This window comes from Cuculus canorus, chromosome 39 (assembly GCF_017976375.1).
Source record: "Cuculus canorus isolate bCucCan1 chromosome 39, bCucCan1.pri, whole genome shotgun sequence".
In the NCBI taxonomy this organism is placed as follows: domain Eukaryota; kingdom Metazoa; phylum Chordata; class Aves; order Cuculiformes; family Cuculidae; genus Cuculus; species Cuculus canorus.
Window position 1 is genome coordinate 7,249 of NC_071439.1, and position 20,268 is coordinate 27,516.

General features: G+C 47.8%; 1 protein-coding gene across 1 annotated transcript; it reads left to right on the forward strand.

Moving 5' to 3' along the window:
• Positions 1-19,169: 19,169 nt before the first annotated feature.
• Positions 19,170-20,063, forward strand: LOC128850174 (olfactory receptor 14A16-like; the record flags this gene model as incomplete). Its single annotated transcript, XM_054053161.1, has 1 exon — positions 19,170-20,063. A coding segment is annotated over one exon (894 nt), but the record flags the coding sequence as incomplete, so codon positions are not given.
• Positions 20,064-20,268: the final 205 nt, after the last annotated feature.

Here is a 20,268-nt window from a genome sequence, read left to right on the forward strand (position 1 = left end):
CTGCAACCCTTCTTGTAGATGGGCACATCAGCCAGCCTCCAGTCTCCAGTCTAGTGGAACTAGAGTTTAACACATTTAAGAGACCATTCTGGGTTGAACAGCATTTGCTGTTGGCCTGTATTCCTGATTATATACGGACCAGTCTCATAAATTCTGGATTGTAACAGACTGAGCTATAATATTTATTTTAAATTTGAATGAGAGCCCAATGGTATCATAGGCCCAGAGACAAACCACCTTAGCGGTCTGTACTAAGGTCTGTACCACCTTAAAGGTCTGTACTTATGCCAAGATTCTAATTCATTGGAAATACAAGTCTTTGCATTATCTGTAGGTGTAGTTGAGATAGTAATTTGGGATGCCTTTTTATGGATAGTCCCATTAACCATTCGGCATCTTACTTTGATTTCTGCTCCTACAGTCCCCTGAAGTTGCTGAATCCCCTGTTCTCTACCCACATTCCATTCTTGCCTCACATATACTTGTTTCTCATGCATAGTCACAGTTGATAGATTTAAACCCTTTCAATTCAATTCAGAATATTTCCCAGGGCTCCAGTATACCAAATAAAAGTTTGAGACCAAGGCCACTCAGTATTCTTTTGGCTAGAGGTGCCTTTACCTCCCTGGATTATAATTATCATCATGAGAAAAATAATTTTCCTGGTTGGACTTGCGTCTCCCTTCAAGGGTGCGATGGATCCATGCACTCTGCTCCTTCATTTTGATTGCTGTGAAGGAGGCAAGGAACATCCGGAATGGTCCTTCTCACTGCGGTTCCAGAGTCCTCTCTGCAAGAGACTTTACATATACATAATCTCCAGGTCGTATGTTATACGCAGGTTCATCCAAACCCCTACTTCACGTCTCAGCCTCATGTTTTTCAATCTTTTGGAGCTGTTTGTCCAATGCGTAGGACACCGTATAGCTTAACAAGCAGCTACTTATAGTGTAAAGACATGCATAGCTATAAACGCCTACTACATATTCATAACTTTTCCCTGCTTCGTATTATAATTAGATCTGGAAAGTTCGCTCCAATCTTGCGCCTGCATAGTTCCTCCTGATATCGTTGGCTGAGGTCTTAGGGATGAAGTAGGAGGTCTTCCTTGGGATGAATATATTTCTTTTTGAACTTTGTGCAGACTCAGTCTCCTCCGGCTGTTTTTCAAACTCCTGAACCAAATGCAGCAGCTTTCTGCATTCCAGTGCCCACTTATCAGTAAATTGCTGCTAGCTGGCTCCTTCATTATCAACTTCCAAGTTCCTTCAAGGTGAACAATGCCAAGCTCTAACGAACGCTCCCAGCCCCCCTTGTCTGCTTTCGCACATCAGATCCCCCCGCACCACTGGGAATGCCATAGCTGTTGCAGGACTCGGGTCACATTCTTCTAAGGGTGCACTTATTTCCTCGGACAATGCCCAAAGTCCTTCCTGCATAGCCCATTGTTTTACCTTTTGCCAAAATAAACAGGGATCATACGGTCTCACAGTAACCTGTACCAGGGGTGAATCCCACTGCCTGAGGGGGTTGAGGTTTACCAGAGGAACCCCCAGAGGTTGGACTCGGCGTTAGCCTAAATCTTTCTGTTTTTTGAAGCAGCCGCCTCAGTGCCCCCCATCTCCACGGGATTGTCCCAATCACCCGGCTCGTCTGGCAAAGGTGGGCGTACCAAGAGATTGTACGCTTCGGGCACCCCTCAGCTCTTCAGGGGGCAGTGGAGGGGTGGACGGTGTTACGGGGTGAACCCGCCGTCGGCTTTGTTCATATATCGGACAAACCGAGTCTGTTTCATCATCTGACTCATCAACAAGAAAACTTTTTCACACCGACCGAGATGGTTTATTCTTTAGGTGCGTTAACAGATTTCTTTAATTTAGGTGTTGAAACTCAGATAGAGATGCAGAGTCTGGGTCGGCAGTTAATATAGAAAATTCCTCTTGCTCTGTTAACAAATCCTCAGCAGATGGAGGTTTGTCTCAGGAGGCAAGGGCTGAAAGATCTTGCTCTGCCTGATCCCTCTGTTTCTTAAAGTCTTTCAAAGTATTCGCTGTTCTCCACAAAAACTCTTTAAGCAGCTTCTCTCACCTCTCCTGTTGGCTATTGTTGCTGAAAACTCTTTTAGCAGCTTTTCTTGTCGCTCCTCTTGGCTATTCCTGCGGAAAAGTCTTTTTTAGTGGCTGTGCCACCACGGGAAACCCTGAAATTAAAACTCTCGGAGAACCGCTCGATATATCACGTCGGGGTCACCAGATGTCGCTGCTGAGACACAACACGGGGATGTGGAAGCAGTTTCTTTATTGGTGTTCCATGGCTGGGCCGCACGGGTTTGATCCTACATGCGCCTCATTTACCCTTTATTAACACACCCGTCTCTGCATGATTGGATTAGATTATACATAAACATCCCAACCATGAGGAGGGACTTTTACTACATGGAAACCTCTGTCCTCCTCCTTTGCTCACTGATACCTCTGCCCTGGGTCGTTGCTCAGTGTTTCATCCTGAAAGGTTTCTCACAACCCCAGCCCTCTCAGCCTCTCTTTGTCCATAATGTGCTCCAGGCCCAATCATCCTTCTGGCCTTGGCAGGACTCGCTCCAGGCTGGGCAGGGTCTTCCTTGTGCTGGGAGCCCCATCCGGGACACAGCAGCCCTGGTGTATACTGCAGTGGGTTAACCTTGTCCAGCAGCTTGACCCCACCCAGCTGCTCCCTCCCTGCCCAGAACCAATGGGACAGAGGGAGAGAGTGAACCAGGAAAGCTCATGGGTCAAGAGAAAGCAAAAGAGGTCAGGGACCAGTCACTGGCACTGGCACAGACGTGTGGACTTGCTGAAGATCAATTGAATTTATTGACAGTTAAGAAAGTTTTGGATTGTGAGAAACAAGAACAAAATATTTCAGCCCATTCCCCTCCCGCTTTCTCTCACACTCAAATGACTCCTTTGCTTCCAGTTCCTCTGACCATCCCAACTCCTGGAGAAGCATGGAGGGCAGTGAAAAGGGGGTTAACAGTCAATAAAGAAAATCTCTGCTGCTCCTTCCTCCTCACACTTCTCTCTGCTCCAGTGTGGGCCATCTCCATGGGATCCCATCACATTTGTGGTCAAATCTCTGTGTGGTTCATTCCTTTCTCTCTACCCATGGGGCAGTGTCAGGGCCCTGAGAGCATCCATGGACCTTCATGGCCCTGACCAGCATCACCTAGAGCTCCACCCATCCCTCTGTCCATGGCCCAGGAGACCAGGTTTGATTTACATCTCCAGCTTGATCTGAGCTGTAGGTATGCGGGTGTTCAGACACAGACACAGACACAGCCTGACCTGTCCATGGGCCTTGTTGAGTCAGACTTGCAGAGACACTTCCCACTTTGGTTCTTTATGGGGTTAAAAATGGAATGACATTGTAGCCATCCCAGTGCCAGAACCCAGGAGATTCACAGAGGACTAAGACAATTCTTCTTCCTTTTTTTCTTCATCAATTGATCGGGTCTGAGAGGCAATATAGAAAAGCAGGTGGGGTTTCAGGCTGTCAGTGATAGAAAGTGGACAGCCGAGCCTTCATATGTGAAATGATCTAAAGTCACAGCTTGTTCAAATCTGTTCTCTTCCTTTCTCAGAGCTCTTAAGTCTTCCACAGGAACCTGGAAGCTCTGAGATGCCTCCACCTCCCTTGCTTTTAGCAATTATGCTGACAGAACCCAAGTCATTGTGTTTGAGTTCTGTTTCCAGCCTAAAGCTGGAGATGGGCCAAGAGACTGGCAGAAGGATCCCACTCCTCTGGACAAGAAGGTGGACGTTCCCAGTTATCACAGATGACTGATATCTGTGTTCATGGAGGTGGTCAATGCCAACATCCTTTCTTTTAATCGTGGCCTCGGTACCATTGTTGATGTCTAAAGTCTCTCTGTAGGATGCTGACATGGACTGAGCAGCCTGGTCTGACCTCAGAGATGGCCCTGCTTGGAGCTGGGCATTGAACTAGGGATCACCTGGGCTCTCTCATTCCCTATGTTTTTCGAAGACCATAAGATGTAGATGCCCACTTAGCAGGCTGACCGGAGCCTCCCCCAGCAGGCCAAAGTGTGCCCTCACACCTCATGCTGTGATCCCCTAACTCCATCCTGGCAGACCTCCTCCAGATCCTCTCCAGTTTCTCCACTTTCCTTTTGAAAGGTGAGACTCTTTGGGTCCTGTGGCATCGTCCTGGTGCCAGAAGAGTGAGGGCAGTGATTGTCTCCTCTGCACAGCATCAAGAGTTGCTCACTCTGCTCCCTCCCAGTGAGTGGCTGGGGGTGGGCAAGAAGTTGTCAGGGGAACACAGGCAGGAGAGATGATCCTGGCTGACCAGAGGGAGACCTGATAACATAGATGCCATGCTCAGCAATAAAAAGTGTGGCAGAAGCAGGAAGAAGTGGAGATTTTTCTCATTCAAGGTGATGGGTGGTAGACAGGCGGGGTGTCCGTCTGCCTGAGAAAGGTGGCAAGTGATGGCATTTGCATTGGTTTTGGGTTTGGTTTCTGTCGTTTTTTAACTTGTGGGTTGAGCTGAAAATAGTTTAATAGGTGAAAGAAAAAAGATGAAAACAATTTCCATGGAACAGCACAGACAGAGACCTGTCTGGCTGAGGAGTGCCTTGAGGAGACGGACCTGAGCACCAGGACACTTGCTTGTCCTCACTCACAAGAGACCTCCAACAATCCCATGTCGTTTCAAAAGAGATTTTCCAAAAAAAATATTGATTTTCACCTGGAAATTCCTCAGCCTGGAGAAGAAAAGGCTTCAGAGAGACCTTATCAGGGCTTTCCAGTGCCTGAAGGGGGTCACCAGTAAAGCTGGGGAGGGATTTTTTCCAGGGGCACAGAGTGATAGAAGGACAGGGAGTGGCTTTAAGATTTAGAGAGGATTTACATTAGACATTAGGAAGAAATTGTTCAGAAAGAAGGTGGTGAGGCAGTGGCCAATGTTTCCCAGAGAAGCTATGGATGGCCCCTGCCTGGAGGTGTTCATGGCCAGGCTGGATGGGGCCTTGAGCAGCCTGGTGCAATGGGAGGTGTCCCTGCCTATGGCAAAGGGGGTGGAACTGGATGGGCTTTAAGGGCCCTTCAACCCAAACCATTCAATGATTCTGAAAAGTATTGAAATACAATGTTTAAACTAAAATATATTTTTCTTAAGTGCACTTTGAAATCTTCCTCTTTAACCTCAATGGGAAATGACTCCAAGGAGCTGTACAAGGCTTGAAGACCTGAAGAGCTCGTTAAGATTTTCTGTATCTTAATGAAACCCAGAGTGGATTTGCTGATGAGTCCTTGAACCTCAGCTTCTTGGAGGAGACTGAAGAAACATCTCAAGAAGTGAAAAGCAGAACTCAGAGTATCTTGAAGTATTAATCGGTCTCAGTGAGGATTGTTACTGACAAAGTCTCCCCACAGATTCGTTAGGGCTGAAAATTGGAGGCCATGATTGCAGGCGGGCCAGGGTGCTGTGCAGGCAGCTGTGATGCTGAGAAAAGCCTGGGCTTGCTTGATGAAGCAGAAAGGCCAAGCCCTGACCCCCCCAGGCCCTGGGCAGGCTGATCTGGCTTTGACTACAATGACATTGGTGTCATGAACACTCTCACATTGTCGTATCAAATTGGGAGCAGTTGTTCCATGTAATCGCTAACAGAGTCTTGTAGAGTTATGGGAGATGCCAAGGCTCTCACACAGCTCCATGGAGTTTCAGAAGAGTTGGGTCATAGAAGGGTAGGGTCATAAAAAGGCTGGGTCATAGAAGAATGTTAGAACATTTCAGCATGAGACTTTTCAGGTCACGGAAGAGTCGGGTCATAGAGGAGTAACAGGAGAGTTTGGTTTGAGATGGTTCATAGAAGTGTTCGGTCACAGAGGTCTCATAGCCTGGTTGGATCATAGAAGTCTCATAGCAGAGCTGGGTCATAGAAGTCTCAGGTTATAGAAGACTGAGGTCATAAAAGGGTCATAGAATTTTTGGGTCATGGAGAAGTTGGGTCATTGAAGTGTGAAATTTTGTTAGGGGTTTCTAAGGTGTTTTTGTCACAGAAAGTTCATAGAATGTTTAGTTTGTAGAAGAGTTGGTTCAGAGATAGTTTGGGTCGTAGACAAATTGTAGAACTGTGTACTCATAGAAGAGTTATAGAAGAATTGTGTCATGGAAGGGATATAGAAGAGTCAGGGAACAGAAAAGTCATTTCAAGATGAGTCAGGGCATATAAGAGTTTGGTCATAGAATATTTAGGCCATAGAAAAGTCAGATATAGAAGGGTCAGAGACGAGTTGTGTTGTAGACGACATGGTTCACAGAAGACTCAGGTTTTAGAAGAGTCGGGACATAGAGAAGTTGTTGAAGTGTGGAGTGATAGAAGAGTCGGCTCATAGAAGAGTTTGTTTTGGAAGGTAGATGGTAGTGTTGTATCATAGAAAGTTTACATCACAGAAGTGCCGGGTCATAGAAAAGGCGGCTGATATAAGATTTGGGTCATGGAGGAATTCAGAGGCTTCGCATCATAGCGTGTCAAGTCAAAGAATTGTCAGTTAATTATAGGGTCCCAGAAGAGCTGGGTCATAGAAGAGTCTGGTCATAGATGTGTCTCATCACAGAGGTGTCACAGCATAGATGATTCGTGCCATAGAAGAGTTGGGTCATCAGAAATTTGTGTAGCAGAAGGGTCAGAGAGTAATCAGGTCATGGAAGTGTTGGGTCAAGGAAGGCAGGAATCATGTGATGTCCTGGTCATGTAAGAGATGGGTCACAGAACGGTTGGATCTTAGATGTTTTGAGTCATAGAGGAGTTGATCCCTAGAAAGTCATAGAATAGTAAGAGAAAGGTTGTGTCATAGAAAGCTTGGGTTATAGATGGGTCAATATTCAGAAGAGCTGTGTTACAGAAGAGTGAGATCCTAGAAGAGCTGGGTCACAGAAAGGTCAGGACATAAAAGGGACAGAGAAGTATCATTTATGGTAGGGTCTGGTCCTAAAAGTTTCTCTTTGGTAGAATCATAGAATCACAGAATCATGGAATGGTTTGGGTTCATGTGACCTCAAAGCCCATCCAGTTCCACCCCCCGCCTCTCCCCACCATCAAAATTGTGCATAATTCTAAAAATGAGGCTGCTGATCCCTGAAAGAGGCTTTGGAACATAAAAATGAGCTTTTGGATAACTATAAATAAGGGTTTGGCCTCTAAAACTGAGGCGCTGGAAATTCAAAATCAGACTTTGGGCCTTAAAAATGAGGCTCTTAAAATGAGTATGTAGACACAAAATAATGAGAATTTAGGCCTTCAAAATGTATCTGTGCATCTTAAAAAGTCTATGGGTCAAAAAAAAAAAAGGTTGGAACCCTAGAATTGAGGATTTCAGCCCAAAGGGTGAGACTTTGGGCACTAAAGGGATGGGTACGGTGCTACAAATGAGTCTTTTGATCCTGCAAGGGAAGGAAACCTCCTGGTTCCTCTGTGGCCCCAAGAAATGAAGCTCTGGTCCCGAATGCAGGCCTTTGGGAGCTCCAGTGGAGGTTTTGAGCTGTAAAAGATAGGGTTGGATCCTTTCCATGAGAGTCTGGAGCTTCAAAAGGAGGGTTTGGGTCCTACAAGTGGTGCTTTGAAACTGAAACTGAGACTTTGAGCCCTGACATCAGGATTTGTGCCCTGAAACAATGTTGTGGTCGCAAACAGGAAGGCTTTGCTCCCTGAAAATGGGACTTGAGAGGCTCCAAATGAGGGTTTTGAGCCCTCACGATTGTGGACTTGATTCTAAAATGAGGCTTTGTTCCCTGAAAAAAAGTCTTTGGGAGCTAAAAATGGGAGTTCTGGACTGAAAAGTGGGGTTCTGCCCCCAAAACAGGGCTGGGGGCTCTGGCAGAAGGCACTGGGGCAGCACAGGGGCTCTGGACGCTCAGTCACACAAGCACAAAACCACTAAGTCTGGAAAAGCTTTCAGACTTCCCCAGCCCCACCCCAGTCCTGAGCACGGAATGGCCCGAAGTGAAGCGTCAAATCTGCAAAATAAATTCCCCTATAGCCACTTGTTTGTCCATGGTCCTTCCTCCACGGATTTCTAGAGCTGCTCAGTTTGCTCCTCTGTGACCTCCTTCCCAGCCCTTGTGCTGTGGAAGCTCTGAGTGCTCTGAGCTTGGTCACTCTCCTGCGCTGTGGCCGTGCTGGGATCACAGGCAGGGACAGGCAATGGGCACCTCTGTGACAGGGCTGATGGCCATGGGGTTGCTCTGAAGGCCTGTGGGACTGAGAGTGCCTCACGGTCACTTCACTTGGAGAACAACGTCCCCTGGAAACTGCCTGAGTGCAGCACTGGGCTGTGCTGCCTTGGACTGAGGTCTCTGTGTCCATTCCTTGTGGTGTGGAGCATCTCAGCTGAGTGCAGAGCAGGGTGAGCAACCACAGCTCTGGGAGTGGCAGCAGGAGAACAGAGACACTGTGACTGCTGCTGTGCAGAGCCGCTGTGTGAGCACGGGGAGGGCTCTGTCTCTGGGCACCCTGTGTGTGAGATGGGGCACAAAGTGTCCCAGTTCAGTCCCTGCGATCTGGCAGAAAATCATGGGCAATGGTTCCTTCCCCTTCCCTAAGTTAATGAGGAAGGGGAATCAGGTAAAGAAAAGAAGTCCTGAAGATTGAAATAAAAAGATGGATTTAATAAATACAATAAAACCTCACACTGTTCCTATCAGTAACACTCACAGTAACACTCACAGTAACACTCACGCTGCTGCAAGGTCTTGTTTTAGTACCAGCAGTGATTGTAGAATCACAGAATCACATCATGGAATCATGGAATGATTTTGGTGGGAAGGGTCCTTTGAGATCAGCCAGATCCAAGCCCCTTGCCATGGGCAACGACACCTTCAACTGGATCAGGTTTCTTATAACCTCATCCAACCTGGACTTGAACTTGTCAGTATTAAAACTCAAATTAATACTAATTTATATACAATATGAAGGCATTTGGCCCAGTTATATATTGCGCACTATTAGCAATTGTCCCCTGGATGCTCTGGGAAAGCTGAAACAGGGAAATCATCCCAGATGAGTCCCACACACCGGCCATTTCCATGTCTGGCTGCACATCCCAACCATGAGGAGGGACTTTTGTTACATGGAAACCTCTGTCCTCCTCCTTTGCTCACTGATACCCAACTCCACTACCACTATTAATAAAAAGGGAACCACTCTAATACTGACATTTCTTGCACCCCAGTCCCTCAGCTCTCGCCACTGCTGGTCTCTCAGCCAAGACCTTTCTCACACAGCTCCAAACACATCACGGGCTCATGGCCTTGTCTCATCAAACACTGAGAACATCCATGGATTGGGATCCCCCTGCTGCCTTGGGGCCTTGCTCAGTGTTTCAGCCTGAAAGGTTTCTCTCAACCCCAGCTCTCTCAGCCTCTACTTGCCCAGGAGCAAACACCCTTCTGGCCTTGGCAGTACTTGCTCCAGGCTGGGCAGGTTATTCTTTCCTGGTAGCCCCGTCCTGGACACAGCAGCTCTGATGCTGGGACTTTTTCCAGGGGCACAGGGTGACAGGGGGTGGATTTAAGGTTTAGAGAAGAGTTGCATTAGACATTAGGCACAAATTGTTCACAAAGAAGGTGGTGGGGCAGTGGCCCAGGTTTCCCAGAGAAGCTGTGGATGTCCCCTGCCTGGAGGTGTTCAAGGCCAGGCTGGATGGGGCCTTGAGCAGCCTGGTGCAATGGGAGGTGTCCCTGCCTATGGCAAAGGGGGTGGGACTGGATGGACTTTAAGGACCCTTCAACCCAAACCATTCAATGAGTCTGAAAAGTATTGAAATACAATGTTTAAACTAAAACATATTTTTCTTAAGTGCACTTTGAAATCCCCTTCTTTAACCTCAATGGGAAATGACTCCAAGGAGCTGTACAAGGCTTGAAGACCTGAAGAAAACTTGAGTAAGAGAAAGAGCTCGTTAAGATTTCTTTATTTTAATGAGACCCAGAGTGGATTTGCTGATGAGTCCTTGAACCTCAGCTTCTTAGAGGAGAATGAAGAAACATCTCAAGAAGTTAAAAGCAGAACTCAGAGTATCTTGAAGTATTAATTGGTCTCAGTGAGTATTGTTCCTGACAAAGCCTCCCCAGGGACTCGTTAGGGCTGATAATTGGAGGCCATGATTGCAGGCAGGCAAAGGCACTGTGCAGGCAGCTGTGATGCTGAGAAATGCCTGGGCTTGCTTGAGGAAATAGAAAGGCCAAGCCCTGACCCCCAGGTCCTGTGAAGGCAGATCTGGCTTTGGCTAGAATGACATCTGTGTCATAACATTCTCACTTGGCTGTATCGAATTTGGTGCATTTATTCCATATAATTCCAAATAGATGCTTGCAGAGTTATGTGAGATGCCAAGGCTTTCACACAGATCCATGGAGTTGCAGGAGAGTTGGATGATAGAAGGGTAGGGTCATAAAAGGGCTGTGTCACAGAAGAACACTTAGTGTGAGAATTCTTCATTGTGAGAATTGTCAGGCCATAGAAGAGTCGGGTCATAGAGGAGTAACAGGAGAGTTTGGTTTGAGATGGTTCATAGAAGTGTTCGGTCACAGAGGTCTCATAGCCTGGTTGGATCATAGAAGTCTCATAGCAGAGCTGGGTCATAGTAGTCTCAGGTTATAGAAGACTGAGGTCATAAAAGGGTCATAGAATTTTTGGGTCATGGAGAAGTTGGGTCATTGAGGTGTGAAATTTTATTAGGGGTTTCCAAGGTTTTTTGGTCATAGAAAGTTCATAGAATGTTTAGTTTGGAGAAGAGTTGGTTCAGAGAAGGGTTGGGTCATAGACAAATCGTAGAACTGTGTACTCATAGAAGAGTCATAGAAGAATTGTGTCATGGAAGGGATATAGAAGAGTCAGGGAACAGAAAAGTCATAGCAAGACGTGTCAGGGTATATAAGAGTTTGGTCATAGAATATTTAGGCCATAGAAAAGTCAGATAGAGAAGGGTCAGAGAAGAGTTGTGTCATAGATGCCTTGGATCACAGAAGACTCAGGTTTTAGAAGAGTTGAGACATAGAGAAGTAATTGAAGAGTGAGGTGATAGAAGAGTCGGCTCATAGAAGAGTTTGGTTTGGAAGGTACATGGTAGTGTTGGGTCATAGAAAGTTTACATCATAAAAGTGCCGGGTCACAGAAAAGGCAGCTTATATAAGATTTGGGTTATATAGGAGTTCAGAGGATACACACCATAGTGGGTCAGGTGAAAGAAGTCTCAGTTAATATAGGGTCACAAATGAGCTGGGTCATAGAAGAGTGTGGTCTGAATAGAAGAATGTGTCTGATCACAGAGGTGTCACAGCATAGATGGTTCGTGCCATAGAAAATTTAGGTCCTAGAAATTCATGTAATAGAAGAGTCAGAGAGTAATCAGGTCATGGAATTTCTGGGTCATGGAAGGTAGGAGTCATGGAATGGCCTGGTCATGTCAGAGATGGGTCACAGAATGGTTGGGTCTTAGATTATTTGGGTCATAGAGGAGTCGGGCCCTAGAAAGTCATAGAAGAGTAAGAGAAGGGTTGGGTCATACAAAGACTGGGTTACAGAAGGGTCAATTTTTAGAAGTGTTGTGTTAGAGAAGAGTGAGATCCTAGAAGAGTTGGATCACAGGAAAGTCAGGTCATAGAAGGGACAGAGAAGTTTCCCTTATGGTAGGGTCTGGTCCTAAAAGTTACATAGAAAAAAAGTGTGTCACAGAAGGATGATAGAAGAGTCAGGACAGAAAAGATTCGAGTCATGAAAGTGTCATAGAAGGGCATATAAACATCAGGGCCTAAAAGAGTTTTTCGAGGAGTGAGGTCATAGAAGGTTGAGGTCACAGAAAGACTGGGTCATAGAAGAGGCACTCATTTAAGTGTCTGGTCATGGGTGAGTCAGGTCATAGAGAAGTCGGGTCATAGAAGTGTTGGGTCATAAAAGGGTCAGGTCATAGAACCTTTGGGTAATAGGAGGATGGTGAGAGAGAATCTGCCCAGGGGAAATCCAATTCTCTTCTCTTTCACACATCCAAGAATGTGATCTGAGTGGATAAGGTCTGGGGCACAGCCTTTCTCTCTCCTGATCATCTTTTTGTCATTTGGAAAAGGACATGCAATATAGGAGTGGTGCCAGATGGACCTGGGCACCAGGACGCTTGCTTATCCTCCCTCAAAAGAAACCTCCACCAACCCCATGCCCTTTCAAAAGACATTTTCCAAAGAAATATTGATCTCCTCCTGGAAATTCCTCAGCCTGGAGAAGAGAAAGCTCTGGGGAGACCTTATAGCAGCCGTCTAGTACTTGAAAGGACTCAGCAAGAAAGCAGGAGAAAATCTTTCATGAAGGACATGGAGTAACAGGACAAAAGGGAATAGCTTTAAATTGGAAGAGGAAAGATTTAGATTAGACATTAAGAAGAAATTGTTCAGAAAGAAGATGGTGAGGCAATGACTGAGGTTGCCCAAGGAAGCTGTGGATGCCCCCTGCCTGGAGGTGCTCAAGGCCAGGCTGGATGGGGCCTTGAGCAGCCTGGTCCAGTGGGAGGTGTCCCTGCCCATGGCAAGGGGTGCAACTGGATGGGCTTTAAGATCCCTTCAACCCAAACTATTCTATGATTATGAAAAGTATGGTAATACAAAATTTAAATGGAAACACAGTTTTCTTAGGTTGACTTTGAGATCTTCCTTTTTAACCTCAATGGGAAATGACTCCAAGGAGTTCTACAAGGCTTGGAGAAAGAGCTCATTAAGATTTTCTGTATTTTAATGAGACCCAGGGTGGATTTGCTGATGAGTCCTTGAACCTCAGCTCCTTAGAAGAAACTGAAGAAACATCTCAAGAAGTCAAACGCAGAACTCAGAGTATCTTGAAGTATTAATTGGTCTCAGTGAGGATCTTTCCTGGCAAAGTCTTCCCAGGCCCGAGAATTGGAGGCCATGATTGCAGGCAGGCCAGGGTGCTGTGCAGGCAGCTGTGATGCTGAGAAAAGCCTGGGCTTGCCTGATGAAGCAGAAAGGCCAAGCGCTGACCCCCAGGCCCTGGGCAGGCAGATCTGGCTTTGATTACAGTGACAGTGGTGTCAGGAAGATTCTCGCTCGGCCAAATCAAATTGGGTGCAGTTATTCCATGTAATTCCATATAGAGTCTTGCAGAGTTATGGGAGATGCCAAAGCTCTCACACGGCTCCATGGAGCTGCAGAAGAGTTGGGTCGTAGAAGGGTAGGATCATAAAAGGGCTGTGTCATAGATGAATATTAGAAAATTTCATTGTGAGACTTGTCCGGTCATAGAAGAGTCGGGTCATAGAGGAGTAACAGAGGAGTTTGGATTGAGACAGTTCATAGAAGTGTTCAGTCACAGAGGTCTCACATGTGATGTTATTTAACAGTTTGCTCATAGAAAAGACCATAGAAAATAAGATATAGAAGGTCAGAGTAGATCTGTGTGATAGACACCTTGGTTCACAGAAGACTCAGGTTTTAGAAGAGTTGTGACATAAAGAAGTTTTTGAAGAGTTGGGGGATAGAAGAGTCGGATCATAGAAGACTTTGGTTTGTAAGGTACATGGCAGTGTTGGATCACTCAAAGATTACATCATAGAAGTGCCGGGTCATGGAAAATGCAGCTTCTATAACATTTGGGTCATAGAGGAGTAGGGAGGATTGACACCGGAGCAGGTCAGGTCAAAGAAGTGTCAGTTAATTATAGGGTCCCAGAAGAGCTGGTTCATAGAAGAGTCTGCTCATAGATGTGTCCCATCACAGAGATGTCACAATATAGATTATTGGCCCGTAGAAGAGTCAGGTCCTAGAAATACAGGTCATAGAAGAATCAGAGAAAAATCAAGTCATAGAGGATTGGGTCAAAGAAGTCAGGATATAAATCTTGGGTTACAGATGGGTCAATTTTTAGAAGTGTTGTGTTACAGAAGAGTGAGATCCTAGAAGAGTTGAGTCACAGAAAGTTCGGCTCATAGAAGGGACAGAGAAGTATCCTTTATGGTAGGGTCTGGTCCTAAAATTTTCATAGAAAATTTGTGTCATAGAAAGGTCATAGAAGAGTCAGGACATCAAAGAGCAAGAGCATCACAGAGCAAGGCGCAGGCAGCTCCCAGCGCAGAGGCCACCTGCCTCCTCCAGATCCTACTGGAGAGTGAGTCCATTATGCACTTGCCCTGGACAGCAGAGAGGTCTCCTCGGACACAGGACAGCATCACAGAGCATGACATCACGGAAGCCACATCCAGGACCATGGTTTGGCTTGAAAAGGACCTCAAACATCAATCTGGTCCACCCACCCTGCCTCTGGCAGCAAGATCTTCCACCCATCCAACCTGACCTTGAACACTGCGAATGGTGATGCATCCACAGCTTCTCTGGGAAACCTGCTCCAGCGTCCTATCACCTTTATTATAAAAGCCCCTTCAGATATGAAAAGGTTGTTACAGGGAACCTTCTCTTCTCGAGCCTGGACAACCCCAGGACTGCCCAGACCCAGGTGCAGGACCCTTCACCCGGCCTTGTTGAACTCCTCCAGCCTGCCAAGGTCCCTCTGGGTGACATCCCTTCCCTCAGGGATATAAAGTGTGTTCAGGCAAGTGTTTCACAGCACGAGGATCCAGCGTATTTGGACACCTCCTGCCAGAAGGATTTGGGACTTGGACCCCCAACAAAGCTTTCAGTGGGAGCGCTGGTGCTGTCCTGGGAGCCCTGGTGTCCATACTGGGAGCACAGGCCAACGCTGGTGCCTTATTGGTATTTACTGGGATTCCTGTTTTCCATACTGGATTCTCTTGTGTTTCTAATGGAGCACTGATCCAGTAGTGAGCCCACACTTGTGCCTTACTTGTCCATACAGCTGCTATACAGCATATTGGTGTCTGTACTGGTGTCCCTAGTGTCTATATTAGGAGTACTGGTCCCATACTGGTTGCGCACTGGTGCCTTACTAGTTCATACTGGGAGCACTGGTACCGTAATGGTTACACAATTGAATCATACTGGTCTGTGGTGATGCTGCACTGGGATCACTGGGAGCACTGGTGTACATACTGGAATCACTTGTCCCATCCTGTTCCCAGATAGGTGCCTTACTAGTCCATACTGGTGCCATACCTGGAACACTGGTAAGACTGGTGTCCATACTTGGAGCACTGTTCCCATACTGGTGCCACACTGGTGACTTACTGGTCTGTACTGTAACTGGGAGCCTTGTTGTTCATCCTGGTGTCTCTGCTGTCCATACTGGGAGTACTTGTCCCATACTGGTCTCATGCTTGAGTCTTACTGGTCTGTACTGGGAGCACTGGAAGCCCTGCTGTCAATACTGGGAGCACTGGTCTCATGTTAGTCCCATTCTGATGCCTTACTGGCCTGTACTGAGTGCCCGATTGTCCATACTGGTGTCTCTGCTGTCCATGCTGGGAACACCTGTGTCCATAATGGTGCCTTACTGGTCTGTACTGGGAGCACTGGTGCTGCACTGGGGACTGTGGTGCCCATATTGGTCTCGGTGGTGTCCATACTGGGAATACTGGCTCCATATTTGTCCCACACTTGTGTCTTAGTGGTGCCATGCTGAGGGCACTCTTAGAATCATAGAACCATGGCATGGGTTGGGTTGGAAGGGACCTCAAAGCCCATCCATCCCGACCCACTGTCATGGGCGGGGACACCTCCCACTGGAAAACATTCTCCAAGCCCCATCCAATGTGGCCTTCAACACCTCCAGGGATGGGGCAGCCTCCACTGCTCTGGGCAACCTGGGCCAGGGCCTCCCCATCCTCATGGTGAAGAATGTCCTCCTCATGGCTGGCAGTATCCCAGCAACATCCATAATAACTGTGACTTCAGCAAGAAGAGAAACTGAGAAACGACAGCTGGTGGATCAAAGGAAAATTCAAAACTTGCTGGATGTCAAGAAACACAAGAAGAGGAGTAAAAAAATAAGGAAATTCCATCAGTGTATAAATTACAGAATGAGAAAAAGCTTCCCTGCCCCTCCCCCTCCCTGGGTCCCAACCCTTGTCTGTGCCCAATGACAGCTCAAAGAGGGACGTGGCTCTGGGAGGTCAAACACCAACTGTTCATGCTGTCTGTGCTCCAGTTCCCCTCAGAGAAGGGCCTGGAGAGAAAGCTTAGGCTGGAGATGCCTGGGGAGGTGAAAAGGACTGAGTCCCATCCCTCCACTGTGGGGATCTACATTTGTACAGCCTGGTGTGGCCCCAGGGCCTAAAACACTGGAGGACTGATTCTGACCAAGGAAGCCTTCAGCAACAGCCACCAACGCAAACAACCCTTCCTGCCCTTGGGTGAGGCTCAGGCAGTCCTTGATTTCCTTCTCTGAAACCCATCAACATACAGGCGGTCCTATCAGGGTGTCCAACAAAGCCAGGATCAGGACAGTGAGGCCTTATCCCAGCAGGATCCCCAAATCAGAAAGGCTACAAAGAGGCAACAGCGTGAGTTGGAGCCACCATGGGCAAATCCAGGCACTGTGGGGTGATTCCTTCTGTGAGACACGTAGGACTGTCGGTATGGGGAGAAAGAGGAGTCAGAGGAGCTGCTGCATGAGGAACTGCCTGTCCACAGCCTGGGTGTCTGTCACAGTCAGTGTTGTAAAAAAGAACGGAAAAGTGGTTCATTTGACCCAAAAAGTCTGACTTGGGTGGCACAGAGTGGCACCTGCAGATCATGAGGGAGCAGTCGGCAGTTCCTTATGCTCCCATGTCTTGATCTGGAATGACAAGGTGATAGGAGGATGCTCATCAGCCCCAGTTGTGCTGCCTCTAGAACCACATCTGTTTTATTTCTGACATTACCATGGTATCCTTGGAACAATGTGAAATTACTGCTGTGGTCCCATTGCTGCTGTTGGCCTGGGAAGATGGGATACTGTCACGGCTAGTTCTGAGTTAGTCAGCGTTTGAGTGCAGGTTCGAGAGAGGGCTCCGGAAATGGTTTAAATTTGGGTTTGAGTTTCTGGAAAGGTCATCACCCTCTCCCCCATCTCACTAAGAGCACATTGCTTTTGTCGGTATTTAATTACTCATCATCAACATTCCACTCCATCGGATTCCTTTCATTGCAAAAAGTTGTCAGTTATTTTTCCCAAAGTGGTGCTAACAAATCTGTACAGTGTTAGCTCTATATCAGACCCTCATCTCCGTACATTCCAGCTCTTTTTGATATGAAACTGAGTTTTCTACTCCAAGCACTGGGTTTGATTATCTTTCTTTTTCACTCCTTCAAAATGATGCTGTTCCATGAGGGATAATTGCTAATTGATGCTTGATTGAGAGATGCCAAATCACCACTTGCTCTCAGTGCATTGCGGAGGAGGAAACACCTCACCCTTAGAGCATCAGGGTCTCATGGCTTCCTCATCCCCACCCAGGAGCCTGAGAGGGGTTCTTTCCACAGTCCTGTCCTTGGCATTGCACATCCCCACATGCCACTGTCCCAGGATGAGACCTGAGGAATGAGTGAGGGACAGGATCTCCATTACCAGGGGCTGAGGGGTCAGGGTTTGGCCCTTTGGATTCTTGAAACACATCCAGGTTGACTCAGCATCAGAGCCACCTTGACCTTGCTTTTCCCAACCTTTCATCACTGCCTCCACTTTCCTGCTCTAACGGGGCCCTGGAGATGCTTTCTCAGCAGTGCCCTCAGTGGGACCCATTAACACCACAAGAAACTTTGGAGCTTGAATTTGACTTTGACTTCTGGAGAAGTTTGTCCCACTTCCTCTCAGGGTCTGAGGTTCATGGACTCGGCATCAAAGCCACCAGAGGGGTCATTACAATGCCCTGGGCTGCTCCTCTGCTGCTGAGCTGGGCTGGGCTCTTGGCACTGAGGGAGCTCCTGCTCTGCCCAGGAACTCTGCAAAGCCCAGCAGGGCTGAGGGCACTCCCAGGGTTTCTCGGAGAGATGATGGAGGCAGAGAGAGCTTAAAGGTGGTCAGGAGTGGGAGGATGACTGAGAGCTGATGGGAGGAGTAACCTTGGCAGTCCTGGACACGGTGAGTGTGGGTGCAGGGCAATGCAGGTGTGGATCCTGGTGGGCTCTCCTCAAGCTGGCACAGCCCCCAGATCATGGGATGTGTGAGGCAGTCTGAAGGGCTGTGAATCCAGGGGGTGCAGCCAGGGGTGCCGCGGATGGTTCTGAGGTGACTTTTCAAGGGGAAGGACATTGAAGATAAGGAGCTTTCCTGATTCTTTCTTTTCAGTTTTCTACTCTTGGGGAGTTCAGGGAGAGGAATGGAAGAAGAGGTCCTCATGCTTGAACAAATCATTGAGACTCCTCAGCTGTAACTGTGAGTGAACAATGAGTCTGATGGGAGCCTTCTAAAGCACCTCGAGCCACTCCTCTGCCTATGGACAGCAGCAGCATCACCTCTGCTGGAGTCACCAGGTTGTTCTACTCTTTGGAAGACCCAAACAGGACCATATGCCCAGGCAGAGTCCTGCATACAGGAAGGTTTGTGTAGGGGAATGCCCAGAGTCTGAGATGGGGTCTGTGAGCAGGGTATGAACAGTAGACAGGGAAACAGCTCTAAGGAGAAATTTCTCCATGCATCAGGAATAGGATCAGGGAATGAGAGGAAACTTAAACAGAGATGTGGGAGGGAGAACCCAGAATGTTCTATCTGATCCCCTCCAGGGCAGCCCCTTCCTCTAAGCAAGCCCCCTTGCCTCCTCTCCCACCCAGCAAAGCCTCTGCCCTCAGGGCTCTGGGCTCCAGGGCTGAACCCCCTCCTCTGCAGCCACAGCTCCAGTGCCCTCTCCAGAGCCCAGGGGCTGAGAGCAACTGCCCGGCAAGGTTGGTGTCTGGGAGGGGGTGAGCACAGCTGGGGAAGGGGAACGCTGTCTGTGTGCCCGGCTGCCTCTGCCCTGGCCTCTCACAGCCAGACACTCACTCTCTTTCTCCCTATTTCTCCCCTTGTCTCTGTTCTTGCTGTTATGCTCTTGTTCTCTCTCTCAGGCTCTCTGGGGATGGGAATTGCAGCTTTGATGTTCTTCAGAGATATCTCCTGTAACTTGGCAGCATCTTTTTCTTCATGTTCAGTGCTTCACATGCAGAGGCAGCAGATGTCCAACAGTAGCTCCATCACCCAGTTCCTCCTCCTGGCATTCGCAGGCACACGGGAGCTGCAGCATTTCCACTTCTGGCTCTTCCTGGGCATCTACCTGGCTGCCCTCCTGGGAAACGGCCTCATCATCACCACCATCGTCTATGACCACCACCTCCACACCCCCATGTACTTCTTCCTCCTCAACCTCTCTATTCGTGACCTGGGATCCATCTCCACTACTCTCCCCAAATCCATGGCAAATTCTTTCTGGGACACCAGGGGCATCTCCCATGCAGGATGTGTTGCCCAATTCTTTCTCTTTCTGTTTTTTATTGCAGCAGAATATTTTCTCCTCACCATCATGTCCTACGACCGCTACGTTGCCATCTGCAAACCCCTGCACTACGGGACCCTCCTGGGCAGCAGAGCTTGTGTCCACATGGCAGCAGCTGCCTGGGGCGCTGCGTTTCTCAATGCTCTGCTGCACACGGCCAATACATTTTCCCTGCCCCTCTGCCAGGGCAATGCTGTGGAACAGTTCTTCTGTGAAATCCCCCACATCCTCAAGCTCTCCTGCTCACACTCCTACCTCAGGGAAGCTGGGATCAGTGTGTCTGTTGTCTGTTTAGGTTTTGGCTCTTTTGTTTTCATTGTGGTGTCTTATGTACAGATCTTCAGGGCTGTGCTGAGGATCCCCTCTGAGCAGGGACGGCACAAAGCCTTTTCCATGTGCCTCCCTCACCTGGCTGTGGTCTCCCTATTTGTCAGCACTGGAGCATTTGCCTACCTGAAGCCCCACTCCCTCTCCTCTCCATCACTGGACCTGGTGGTGTCAGTTCTATACTCAGTTGTGCCTCCAGCATTGAACCCCGTCATCTACAGCTTGAGGAATCAGCAGCTCAAGGATGCAGTGTGGAAACTGATATCTGGATGGGTCTCTGAAGCAATACATCGCTCATCATGTACTGCATAGCTGTTTTCATGAAACTCATAGCACACCCAGTCTCGCTTCTGTATATTTTGGGGTTTTTTTAGTTATCATGATGTCCTTTCTCTTTCATTGTTTACTGTTCTTGTCTGACTGAGCTCTGCAACTGAGGAGCTGCGCTCCCTCTCTGTTGAAACCAAATAGAACACCTTCAGTGATGGTTTTGTTGTTCCTGAGAACTTTCCCTTTT